The sequence below is a fragment of the Macrotis lagotis genome, chromosome 1 (genome assembly GCF_037893015.1).
Source record: "Macrotis lagotis isolate mMagLag1 chromosome 1, bilby.v1.9.chrom.fasta, whole genome shotgun sequence".
In the NCBI taxonomy this organism is placed as follows: domain Eukaryota; kingdom Metazoa; phylum Chordata; class Mammalia; order Peramelemorphia; family Peramelidae; genus Macrotis; species Macrotis lagotis.
Genome location: NC_133658.1, coordinates 218037781 through 218051627, shown reverse-complemented (window position 1 = coordinate 218051627; position 13847 = coordinate 218037781). Strand labels below are relative to the sequence as shown.

Here is a 13847-nt window from a genome sequence, read left to right as displayed (position 1 = left end):
TTTTTGTGTTGACTTCCCCCTATAGATTGTAAACTCCTTGAGGGCAGCTCTCAGCACAGTGCTGGAACATAGGAGACATTTAATCCATATTTATTGGATTGGATTAGAAGAGTAACCAACCTTGAGAGAAACTTGCTGGGGGTTTTTTTTTTTTGGAGGGGAGGTTGTGGGATGGAGAGTGTATGTGGCAATATTGGAAGGAACCTTGAAGGTCATTCATTCCAGCCCTCTCATTTTAAAAAGATGAAAACACTGAGGTTCAGAAGGGAAATGACTTATCTGAGGTCATATAAAGGTGGTTATGAACAAAGTGAGAATTGAAATCCAAGTTTGTTTATTCTGGGTCTTGTGTTCTTTCTACTCTCCCTAGGAAATAACCAGAGGTCCAAGCACAGAGAGGGCAGAGAGAGAAAGAGAAGGGGAGAATGGAGTTGAGGTTTCTGCATTTCCGCAAAAACTCAGTGTGGAGAATAAAGCAGATAAACCTGGGTTGGAGTTATGGCTATTTCTCTTAGTTTCTTCCTTGACAAAATGAATGTAGGGGTGGATGAAATAATCTCTAAGATACTTTCTACTTCAAAATTTCATGATTTGCAAAGTCCTGCCCAGGTGTGACGCTCAGCTGCCATTGCCTTCCTTTCCAAGGGCCCTGTATTGACTTCCTTTATGCTGTCAAATGTTCTCGTTTTCCCTACTAGAAGGTAAACGCCTTTCTAGGAGAGATTGCTTCCTCATTTGTATCTCTGACACTTAGCAAGCGCCCGGCTCGGTATTTAATAGATGCTCATTGATTGATTGCTGGGGCCCTGGAATCAGCTATTCCATCCTTCCTTCTTGGCTGTGAAGGAGCCGGGGCTGGAAGGCGGCTCCCCGAGGTAGGTCAAATTAAGTCATTTCAACTGGGGCTGATCCTTCCTAGCCCCATTCGGGGTTTTCTTGGCAAAAGTACTGGGGGGGGGGGGGGGGTCGATGTGCCCAGGAGGAACCCGGGCAAACAGGGCTCGGGGGCTTGCCCAGGGCCACGCAGCAGCGCCGCTGTGAGGGTGACCGAGGGCCCCGAGGCAGGGAGGGTGTGGAACCTTCCGAAGCCGGCTTATCCCACAAAAACCCTCTCTTAAGCCGTTTTGCCTGGGCTTTCGCGGTAACTAACTGCCTTAATGGTGGGGCCGCGACCGCTCCCGGTTGGCAGCTGGAATCGCGTTCCCGGGTGGGGCGCGCGCGGCGGCCGCCCGGCAGCCTTTGTCCAGGTCGGGTCCGGGCGGGCCGATGATGTCAGCCGGGCCGGGCTGCGCCGGGGGCTCCAGCTGCGGCGGGGCCGCGCGGCCCGGGGCGGGCCGGCCCGGCGGGAGCCTCCGAGCTCGGCCGCGGCCCGCGCCGCGCCCAAGCCGGCCGCGGGGGAGGAGGGGGCCTGGGGCGGGGGGAGGGGGCTTGCAACTGCATCGCCATGGCAACAGTGACGTGCTCTCACCCTGGATCTAATTGGAGGAAACCCCGTGGCCGGAGCCGCAGCCTGCCGGCCAACCGAGCTTGCGGGCCGGACCCGCCCTCCTCCCCTCCGCCCCCCCCCTTCCGCGCGCTGCGGCCCCATTGGTCGGCGGCTGGGGGAGAGGCGGGCCGGGCCGCGGAACGGCCGCGCCGCATTGGGCCGCCGCGGGCAGGGGGCTGGCCTCCGCCGGCGCCCGCCTCTCGGCGCTCGGGGGTAGGGTGAGACGGGGAGGCTCCTTCGCCAAAGCCTAGAGCGGATCAAAGTAGGGGCGATCGGAGGCGGCGAAGGTGAAGGTGAGAGCTAGCGAGGGAGTGGCCACCCCGGCCGGGCCGCGGGCCGTCTCCCGCCCCGGGGAGGAGGTGGTCGGGAGGCCCCTCTGGGTGTCCCCGGCGCGGAGGGAGGGCGCCGGTGGGGGTGGGGGTGCGGCGCTAACCGCCAGCGCATCCATCTTGTGCTTCCTGGAAGGGGCCGCGGCCGGGGCGGCTGGGACCGGCCCGCGGCCCTTTCCCGCCTTCCCGCGGGCGGCCCGGGGCCCGGGGCGCGCGGCCCCCACCCCTCGGTGTCGGGCGCCACCTCCGGGGACGGGATGGGGGCTGGGGCGGGGCACCCCGCGGCCCGCGGGCCTGCCCGCGCGGAGCAGGGCCGGGGGCGCGGAGGGCTTCCTGGCGGCCGCGGCCCCTCCTCCCGGGGGCTGGGTGTGGCGGGGGCGGCGCCGGGGGGCGGGGCGGCGGCCGGGAGCGCGCCCGAGACAAAAGGCGGCGGCGGCGGCCCAGGTGGGGCGGGGCGGCGCGGCGCGGCGCGCATTGTCTGACCCGCTCCCCCGGCGCTCCCGCCCTCCAGGCTTTCGAGGATTCTTCCGGATCTGGGTCGGTTCTCTCCCGCCCCGCCGCCGCCCGCCATGGAGAAGACCGAGATGATCCAGAAGGCCAAGCTGGCCGAGCAGGCCGAGCGCTACGACGACATGGCCACCTGCATGAAGGCGGTGACCGAGCAGGGCGCCGAGCTCTCCAACGAGGAGCGCAACCTGCTCTCGGTGGCCTACAAGAACGTGGTCGGGGGCCGAAGGTCGGCCTGGAGGGTCATCTCGAGCATTGAGCAGAAAACTGACACTTCGGACAAGAAGATGCAGCTCGTCAAGGACTACCGGGAGAAGGTGGAGTGCGAGCTGAGGTCCATCTGCACCACCGTGCTGGTGAGGCGCGGGCCGGCGGGCGGGGGCTTGGGCCGAACCCGACCTAGGTTCCGAATGAGAACTAGAGGCTCCACCTTCCGAAGGGACCCTGAACAAAGTCCTTTTGCTGGTGGATTTGGAATTTGTGCTAGCAGACTCCTATTTCTGGTTCCCTGATAGATGTCAGTACTTGAGTCGAAAATGCTTTTTAATGAGCAAATCTTTTCTACAGCATACCTTGTCATCCACCCCGTATCTGTTAAGGTGTTAAAAACTATCGGGAATTCCTTTTTCCATCCATATATATATATATATATATGTACATATGTATACATATACATATATATATTTAAAATTGTAAGCAGGACTTGTTACTAAAATAACAAAAATATAAAAAAGTCTAATTTTCGAGCCTAATTTTCACCAGTTTAACAATTTAATATAAAAATATAAATGTGGCCTGAAGATTTTCCTCTCGAGAGCTTTCATAATGGCAAGTTCTAGATGGTTATATTATCTGCCTTGAGGGGGAATAATAAGTTTGGCACAATTTGCAAATGCAGAACAGAGAACACTGATTTTCTTGATGGGGGACAGGTTGGCGGTTCTACAACATAAAGACAATTGTGATTTAGAATTTTCTATTTCATACTAGGAAAATTTGAACTTGGAATTTTCAAACTGCTTCCCTTTATTAAAGGAATCTAAACTTTTGTTGTTGGCACAATTAAAAACAGATTTTTTTTAAACATTTAATCTTAATTGTGAGACTCACTACACCTTTTTTAAAAAAGCCTTTTAATATTGTGGAAGCAAAGCAGCTAATCATTTTATTTTAGGCAGTATCGGTTCTAGGAGTTTACTAACATTTTCCTGCAGTTGCCTTAGTTTTACCATGATATGTTAAAATGGAATCATTTCTGGCAAGCAGTAGGTAAGGGAAGTTTTCCAAGCTTTGAAACTGTTCTGCCTTAGTGGTAAGGGTGGATATGTTGGGTGGAGTGGGTGCCTACTGTGATTCAGCCTTGCTACTGACAGATAAAACATTTTTAATTTTTTGTCGTTGCATGTACAGAATTTCACTCTTATCAGTAAGGTTTTTAATTTAATATTACATATCATAAATTATTAATTTTTAGCCTAGGTTTATCTAGACTTTTAATCTAGGTTTTATCTAAATATATTAATGTTTTTAAAGTCTTTATGCATGATGATTCTTATTTCAGTAGTAGAAATATTTTTTAAACTTTGAATAGTCTTTGTCCCCTAAGATATTTTTATTTTTATTTATATTTATTTTATTTTTATATTTATTTTTTACACATTTGATTTTGCATTTTTAATACATATGGTTTATGGGTTTTTTTTTATAACCCTAATCAATGTTGAGTACATTTATTTTTTCTAAGCAAACATGGGGCGGGGAATGGCCATCATATGTAGCCAATAAATATGTTAAATAGGTGAGGGCACTGAGACTGTTTTGAGGATTTAGCACATTTATAATGATTTTACTTAGAATGTTGAGTCACTAGCTTTAATTCTTGAAATTCTGGTACTTAAAAGAGTCAGGGAAGTGACTGTGAACTAAAGAGAAAGTGAATCGAAGAATATTAGACAAATCATTTTGCCTTTGTAGGCCTCAGTTTCTTCTTAATTGAGGGTGATATTTGCATGAACAGAGTTTTGAGAAAAAATTAGGATTCTAATTATGAATGTGAGTGTTCATTTTTTTTGAGGGTTGGTGATTCATCAAGAGTAATTAGGATGGGGTCATGCATCTTCCATATGCCTCATCTATGCTTATTGAAGGATTAGCGTGATTTCTGGTGACCTTTGAAAGAGAGACATTGTCTCAAATTAGCTTCATAGTGTATTAATTCTATGTACCCAGTCTGGGGAAAAGGCTGGAGTTGAAGGTAGAGTATTTATACACCAAGGGAATCCAGAGAAGTTGAAACTGAGAGACCAGAAAATTATATGAGTTAGGTAACTGGGCTTGTTATTGGTGACTTAACTGTGAACTAGTAAAGAGTTTTATGGGCTAACATGGATATGTTTCATGCAGTAATTTAGGAGTAATTATTAAATATAGAATATATGTGCTTATTGATGACAAGTAGACCAGTAAAGTAATCCAGATGTTGGTATCAAGGATATATTGGGGCAGCTAGGTGGCAAAGCAGATAAAGCACCAACCCTGGAGTCAGCAGTACCCGGGTTCAAATCCAGTCTCAGACACTTAATAATTACATAGCTGTGTGGCCTTGGGCAAGCCACTTAAAGCCATTTACCTTGCAAAAAAAAACTTTTAAAAAAAGGATATATCCGAGAGGTGACATTAAGATGGTTCCAAGATTCTGTGTACAGGAGAGGGATGAAATGGAGGACCTTTTCAGTATGCTCTAGAAGATAATCATAGTGTTAATTACAATGTAAGAGAAGTCTTTAGAAATTTCCTCAGTATCCACAAAATGAGGTGATTGGATTAAATCATAGAAGAACTTTAAAAATCATCTAGTCACTTATTGGGGACCTTAATTTCCTCATTTGAAAAAATGAAGGACTGAGACTAGTTAAACTAAATTTTTCGGGTCCTCTACATTTCTTTTTGGTTCTAGTAGTAGTCTAAATGTTGTGATTGCCTTAAAATATTGTAATTCCAACAAGCAGGGCTTGGGTTTGGGAGGAATAGAAGTATAAATGGAATGAGGTTAGCAAAGTATCTCTTAGAATTGATTAGTAGGTCATTGAAAGACATGGTGAAATTGGATTGTACCCATGTGAAGTAATTGAAGATGAATAGATCTAGACAAAAATTAGGATCAAATTGGTCAAATGGTGTGTGTGTGTGTGTGTGTATAATTTCAGCAATTTAAAAGGTTAATTTGGAGTGAAGTGATGAGAAGACTTTGGGTTTGTTCATTTGCTACTGGAAGATATCACAACTGAGCTGTCTTATCTAAACAGTTTAGCCCTTCCCTAATCTACTTCCATTTCTTGCAATCTGGTCATTACATAGCTTTCCCATACTATCCTCTCCCTCTCAATAGAGGGGAAATTCTATTGAGTTTCTCTACTGAGAAAATAAAGCTATTTCAGCTCTCTTTATGCAACTCAAAACTGTTTGACATTAATCCCCTTGCTCTCACCAAGGTTTAACCCTTCTACCCATACTCCAAACCCATTCCTTCTCTTGACAGATTTACCCTTAAATCATTCTCTTTTACATTCAACTGAATTCTTCCTTTTGCACTGACTATCCTATACCTGAAAGGCATTCCTTTCTTACCTTTTAGACTCCTTAAAGATTCCTTCAAGGTTTAGTTTAGCTCAAGTTACTCCTTCTTGAAGCCTTTTTTTATTCTCCAACCCTTCTAAGTCCCCAGTTCTTAGTGCCTTCCACCCAAATTATATTTGTATGTATTTTGTGTATATTCTGTGTAAACCTCTGTTTGTACTTGTTTTCTTACATGTCTAGACTGTAAGCTCCTCCAGGGTAGTAATTTATACTTTTGTCTGTATTTCAGCACCTGGCATTAATATAATGTAAATTATTGTTGATTGCTCACCAACATGCCTAGGTTTCCTCTTAATTAACTCTTCACTTAACCAGAACATCTTAAATTGTTATCCTATATCTTGCTTCCCTTTAACAAAGCAAAACCCTAGAGAAAAATGTCTATTCTTTTTTTTAAGTGGCTTGCCTAAGGCCACACAGCTAGCCTCCCTGAAAAATGTCTATTCTTAATGGCCCTTCTTACACTTTTCTAACATTTTAACTCCTTGAATTATAACTTCCAACTTCATTACTCAAAACGAAATGAATTCCTTCAAGGTGCTTCTAATGATTCCTTAATCAACTAAGCCAACCCTTTTTTACTTTTCAGCCTTTGCTGAATTAGCAAGAGGCAGCTAGGTGGTGAAAGTGTTTATCGATAAAGCATTGGCCTTGAAGTCCAGGACAGAAGTTCAAAACTGGCCCGTGCGTGACACTTGATTCTTACTAGCTGTAGTAACCTAGGGCAAGTAACCCTGATTGCCTTGCATCCAGGGCCATCTCCAGTCATCCTGCTTCATATCTGGCCACTGGACCCACATGGCTCTAGAGAAAGTAAGGCTGGTGAGTTAGCACAGTTACTCCTTCACTGGAATCCAATTCATATGCTTGTCATGGCATCACCTTCCTGATGTCATGGTCTTCTTGGAAAATGAAGGACAAAAAATTATTAGCAACATCTTAGCCTTCGGCTTTGAGTAGCCTTTGAGGTTCTTCCTAGATTCCTCTACCATCTCATTATTTCTGTACTTCTTGCTCTTGTCTCCTAAACTCTCTTCCTACATTGAGTTGTGTTTGACTCTTAACGACTTGTTTGGGGTTGTTTTTTTGGGGGGGGGGGTTCCCTTTGGCAAAGATACTATAGTGGTTTGTTATTTCCTTCTCCAGCTCATTTTATAGATGAGGAACTGAGGCAATCCAAATTAGGTAACTTGAGCCTCACACAATTAAGGTAGTCATAAGCTGTATTTGAACTTTTGAAGATGATTCTCCTTGATTCCAAGCCCAGTGCTCTACTGTGCCACCTCACTGCCTTCATTCCTACATTTCCTATTAGAATTTTGCTATTTCTCTTTAAGGCACCACCATTCTTTTACCAGTTACTGAGGTTTATAACCTCAGAGTAAACTCTACTCCTCATTCTCCATCACCTCATAAATAAAATCACCTGCCAAATCACATTTGATTCTTTGTCCACAACATCTCTTTTCTTTTCCCTTATTTCAACTCACATGCCCTTCACTCTATGGACCTTTAACACATCACTTATAGTATTGCAATAGCATCCCAGTTGGTCTCCTGGCATCAAGTTTTTCCTTTTTCCATTCCATCTTCCACACATGACAGTTATATTCTTAAAACACATCTGATTGTGTCACTTCCCTACTTGGAAAGCTTTAGTGACTTCTTATTGCCTCTAGAATAAATACAAATACTTTTGGCATCTAAAACCCTTCACAATCTGGCTCTTGCCTACTTTTCTAGACTTATACCACTCTTTTTTTTTTTTTACATCCTCTGAGGTCTAGCCATATTGACCTATTTAGTCTTATTCACAGATGATATTCCATTTTTTCAACTGCTTCTTAGAAAGAAGTTTCTTTACAAGTGTCACTTCCTACATGTGTGTTTTCCTATATGTATATGTTGGGTTTTTTTTCACTGAATGTAAACTCTTTAAAGGCTGCACTGGACTAGCAGGTAATGTACAATAATTTTTAATTTAGTCTTGAGATAGTCCATCCAACAGTGTTTTTGTGGAGGTTTTTGTTTTGATTGGTTAAGATCAGTAAAATGACAGATAAAATTTTCAGAATTAAATTAAAAGGAATCAATTTGAGGGATATGCTAAAAAGATAAGAGGATCTTAAGTTTGTTCAATAAGGATAAATAAGGAACATAAAAAGACTTGAGGATGAGATTACTATCCACATTTTGAAAATATTAAAACCCTGCAGTTTGCTGTTCCTCTCAAAATTCTTTAGGCAGTGACTTAGAAGCAGAATGCCTAGAGTCTTTTTCTCCTGAAATATCATTTTGCTTTTACCCTGAGTATATTTAATTCATTGCAGTTGAAATTCATTTTGATTTTCAGTATGTTCAATACATTATATAGTTCAATGAAAAATCAGTAGGTATCTTAAAACTGTTTTCAAATGATTCATGTTATCCAAGTTTAACAAGCAAATCCATATAGATGAACATTAAAATGCAACCATATAAATCAGCTTAAAGGTTATGTTAAAGTTGATAATTTATAGACTTGTAATGTTGTTGATTTAAAATGACTCTAGTTTAATAGGATTCTTGAAGAAGGTTAATTTGGTTCAATTAGAATCTCAAATCAATTATAATTTTGAAATAAGAGTCCATCCATCATTGAGAATTTTATGGATTTTCTTTACAAAGCCTATTTTGTGAAGGGAAAGCATACCGAAATAATGAAGAACCTTACCTACAGAATTTTGAAGGAATAGAATATTTACTGGTGCAGTAGTCTACAATGATCTAGTAATACTGTATAGTTCCTACTGTGTACAAAGTACAACTATAATAGATAAAGGCTACTTGACCTTCCTTTATTTTTTGGAGGGTTTTTTTTAGATTTTTAAGTTCCTTGGAGCTTCATTCTTAGTTTCATGCTAAGATAGATCCATGTTACCCTTTACAGGCATGCAAAGTATTAATTGACTGCTATAAGTAAAATGAACAACGTTCAGTTATACTGAACTGTTTTCATTAAACTTCTTTAATCACTATTGTTTTATATTCTATCATTTATTCCTGCCATAGAAATTTAAGAAAAATAATCATATTTCAGAAACATAAGTGTCCCTTGTCTTGTTTTTTAAATTTGTAATAGGTTGATCAGAAGTGCTCCTGATGGACCAAGTGTATAAGAATTCATTAGCAGTTTTAATTTTGTAGATTGTCAGGGAGGTCATGAAGATACAAAAGAACACAAATAATCAGTAGTGAAAAATATAGCTATGCTCTTAAACCCCCAAATAAAGTTTAACTATAAACAAATATTAGAACAACTTTTATTGTATTATAGTTCATCTAGAAGATGGTACTGGAGCATGGATCCCTCCTATGAAAGTTACAGGGAGTGTACTTTATACTTGTGACTGACTGAAAATTATCTAAACAGGATGTGTACTTCGGTCATTTTAAATTACAAAAAGAATTAGTGAAGCTTAGTAAATTAAGGCCGAATCTTAAGAGTCAGGAAAAACTTGTTCAGGTTCTGTCTCTAATGTTTAGGTTTGGGGTCAGTTTCATCCTGCCAAATCTCTAAACCAGACAATAGGATATGGAGGAGCTGTGAATTTCTAACCACTCCAGTTCCATCTCCCCCCCCCCCCCAAAAAAAAAAAGATAGTATGATGGCAAACATCTGCATTCAGTGCTAGCTTTTCAAAAGTGCCAGATTTTTTAGGCAATATGAATCTTAATGGAATTGGATAATAGATTCAAAGATAAAGTGAAGTTCAGTTATTTTATTCCAAATTTGTATAGCTAAGATCAATACTTAGTCTTTACTGGATGCTTTAAGGTCATGGTTGTAAGGTTTCTTGGTGCCTCTTCTATGTGGAAATGCCTTGGATTTTAAAAAACTACCATTGCAGCTCAAGCTATAGCAGGTCCTACCAGACAGATCTTTTTGACGGGTCAGCCCAGATAAAAGTTTTTAAAGGCCTTATCGACAAAAAGTGAGCCACCATTCTACCTGCACTCTAGACTCTTCTTTCTTTTTTGCCTGTTTTTTTGGTTTTTGCAAGGCAATGGGGTTGAGTGACTTGCCCATGGTCACACAGCTAGGTAATTAATTATTAAATGTCAGGTCAAACACCATTTAGCTGCCCCGCTAGACTCTACTTTCCTCTGAAAACTTACCTACTCCTGGGACCCTGGGCTTTGATTGCTGAATTTTAACCTTAGTTTGACCAGACCTACCTCATTCCCTTCTGAAATATTCCTTCCTTGCTACCATTTGTTCTGTTAGAATTTGGAGGGAAGAGTATGGTGCTCCTTGAGTAGTTTCTCTTTCTTGCTTATATTTCCTCTTACCCCTACACCTTGATACAATGTCTGTCACTTAAGTACTTAATGACTTTTTATTCATTCATTTTGGTACTGGTTGGTGCTTTTTTGTTTGCTTATTTATATCACTTTACAATGCTTCTCTTTATCTTGATCTTTACGGCTTAAGAAAGTATCACTGCTGAATACCATATTCATGATGTCCATGAATTAAAAATGCCAATTGGTATGGAAATGTTTTTTAGGCTTCATAGATATTTTATATTGCCTTAATAGACACCATGAACAGCTGCAATACTCTGCAGAAAACGAAAATAAAAACTAGTATTTGTCTAATCTTGAAGTCATATGAAAAACCTGATGGAAAGTTCTTGGTACAAAGAAATGACCTCTTCATGGTACACATTGAAGACATAGACAAAAGCTTACATCTTATAAAACTCATTTTTTTTTTTCAGGAATGCCAGTGTGAATGCAGTGTGTCAGCTTGCCTCTTAGGTTGTTTCTGTCGATTGTCATGCTCTAATCTAGAAATCTCTTGTCTTTTGATACACAGTGCTACCTTCCTAACAAGTTACTATGGTAATGGTTAAGCACAAAGCAGTTTCCTTCCTGTGCAGATGCTATTCCATATTAAAGAGGAGTATATTTCCTTTTATTTCTTATTTAATCTAGAAGTGGGGAGGTTATAATGATCTTGTTGGGAAGGAGAAAAGATTGACTAAAGGAAATGGGTGAATGAGAAGTCCCTATTTTCAGGGAAATGATAGAGACAAAAATATTCTTGTTTTCTGATTAAGAGTACTTGAAGCATCAATTTAATTGCTTATGGATGAAAAGTATGCACATGATCTTTTACTGCTGAAGGACAGTAGATACGAGAAATTTTTAGTTTGATACTTATTTGGTCAGCATTGACCAAAGTATTGTGAATAATAGTATTATCAGGCTCAAATAGCAATAGATCCCTATTGACTTAGAGTACCAAAATTCAGCATTATCTATTTTGTATTTTTATTTTTTTAAACATTTTCTAATTAAATTTTTAACTAGACTACCCAGAAATTGACACCTGGTATAGAGACCTTTTTTTTTTCCTGGTTATGTTTACAGTTAAAATATCTTCTTCAGTTAGATACATTCATTTCTATTTTTTTTAACCAAGCGAGTAGTTTTCCTTTCACACCTGGCCTTTTCCATTACTTGGATTGATTTGGTACATGGTGGTTTGATTCACAATATTTCTTAATTCACCACACAAAGTAATTGTGCTAGGAGTAGTACAAAGACTAACAGCAGTCTACTTTCAAGAAGTTTGCACTTTACTGAGGGAGGTGGCCTTATTTTAGCGACATATACTCTCTAGAAATCTCTTACTAGTTAATTTTCACATCAGTAGCAAGAGATGCTTTCAGTTTTTCATGATTACTTCCAAGTATCCTTTTATCATTTCCCATAGATCTCACCACTTAAAAAAGGGAAATAATGCTGCACAAATGGAACCATGTCATCAAGGACTTCCTGTAGGTTTAGTATTTAAAATTATTTTATTCTAAAGCCTTGGGCTATTTTTAAAGTAGTCTATTTTCTTTAATCTGAAAAATGTTCCTCCCTCAAATTCCACCTAGAAATGCACCCTAATTGACTTTCTGTTTTCCTCAGGTAGATATATATATAGGTTGGAGGGGTTTTTTTGGGGGGAGGTGTTGGTTTCTTGTCTGTAGTAATTTATGAAGATAATCTACTTGGGCATGTATATGCTAATGAGGTCTCCATCAATGAAATGGTAAAAGCACAGATCCTTAAAGAATTGAATTATATTACTCACTAAAGTTGGTAGCTTGGTGAAAGCTCTCCCTTTTTTCATCTATATTCTATAACTTTAGTAAATGAGAAAGTTTGTAGATTTAGAGTTAGAAGGAATTTAGAAGTTATCTAGTCAAAATGCTGCTTGGTAGAAAGGGAAACTAAGGACCAAAAGGGCTAAGTGATTGACCCAAGGTCACACTGATAGCAAAACTAGGATTTTGTTTCAGATCCCTGACCATAAAGCTAGTGTTCTTTCCATTATATATCACAGCTTCCTAGTTAATACCAATTATATTTCTTACATTATTGTAGATAATTTTCTTAGTTGGTGCCTTTGATTCTGATTGACTAGTGTTAGAAAAGTTCTACTAATTACTTCTAACCTTCATCTCTAGATTGAAATCAGGCTGCAGAAACTATGCTTAGTACTTAGAACCTGAAATGTGCATATGGACCTGTCACTAATTCCAAGAGGATTTATTCTACTGGATGTTAGAAGAGTTCTGAAGAAAAGTCTTCACAGAGACAATTTAAAATGAATTGTAAAACAAATAGAGAAATTACAAAGGATTATAAAAAGAAAAATCACCAGGACTTACAGTAGTGTTATAAAATGTCTTCTCAAATGTGGTCTGACAGATTTGGGGAGAGGTAAGGAGGGGAACACAGTTAGCAGTGTCTAATTTTTTAAAAACTGTTGGCCATTGGAATGATGGTGTGGGTATTAGAAGCCAAAGCAAAATATTTTTAGATCTTCATTGCCCTGTGTACACAGAACAGATTAGAGATGGGAGGAGTAATGTGAAAAGTATGTGGTGAAGGTGTTCTGTGGTGAAGGTGTTCTGTAGCGTAGGTGATATAATTTGTCACAGATGCACCTAAAGGAAACTTGGATTACAGTAAACAGTTGTATTTAGCATCTGGTAGAATACTTTAATTTTTGAGTGTCAGATTAAGATTTACTTGATTTTTAATCTTGGGTTGATGCAATCAAATCTACTTTGCATTATAGAACATTGCAAAGTTTGAACAATTCATAGGACATGGTATTAAAGAGTATAAATAAATCACTGTTAGGGATTGGTCATTTAGATAATGAAGTAATGAAATTTTTAGCCATACCAACAAGGAAATAAACCAAAAATATGTTTGCATAAACCTTAGGAGTTTCACAGAAATGTAAAGGTTATTTCTCTATTTGATGATCTGGTAAGAACATAACCACCCAGGCAGGAATAGATGAATAAGTGAACAAATGATTAAGAATTTAATGAAGGGCAGCTAGGTGGTGCAGTGGATAGAGTACTAGCTCTGGACCTGCATTCAAATCTAGCCTCAGACACTTAATAATTGCCTGGTTGTGTGGCCTTGGGCAAACCACTTAACCCCATTGCCTTAAAATAATTTTTTTTTAAAAAAAGAATTTAGAGGATGTACCAAGTTAATTCTTAATACAAGTTGAAATGTGAAAATGCAAAAAAATAAAGGGTTGCTTGTGTGAGTTCAGAAGAAAGAAATGAGAGATTTTCTCATTTGGTAGATTGTAAACTCCTTACCTACAATGATTATATCTTATTCATCTTTGCATCCTTCCAAGTCCTTTGAACTTGCCAGACATTCAAATATTTGTTAAATTGGTGAGAGTTAGCATTTATGAGAACGATACACATTAAGATTCCTGATTAATGGACCAGGAATATATGTCCATGCATAAAAGTCCCCAAGCACAGTGAGAAGTACTTTCTTCTTTACTCATTCTTAAAATTAAATCTGAA

The 13847-nt window shown here is 40.3% G+C and overlaps 1 protein-coding gene across 2 annotated transcripts in view; it reads left to right on the top strand.

The window, feature by feature from the left end:
* Positions 1-853: 853 nt before the first annotated feature.
* LOC141504562 (14-3-3 protein theta) overlaps positions 854-13847 on the top strand; it is a 32933-nt gene continuing 19939 nt past the window's right edge. Inside the window, exons 1-2 of one of the 2 annotated variants that reach the window (XM_074209643.1) lie at positions 854-875; positions 2327-2678. In XM_074209643.1, coding sequence (XP_074065744.1) covers positions 2385-2678 — 294 coding nt within the window. In that variant the 5' untranslated portion in view covers positions 854-875; positions 2327-2384. Of the gene's footprint in view, positions 876-1598; positions 1780-2326; positions 2679-13847 lie in introns of those variants that run through there. The other variant, XM_074209642.1, reaches the window with a different exon arrangement.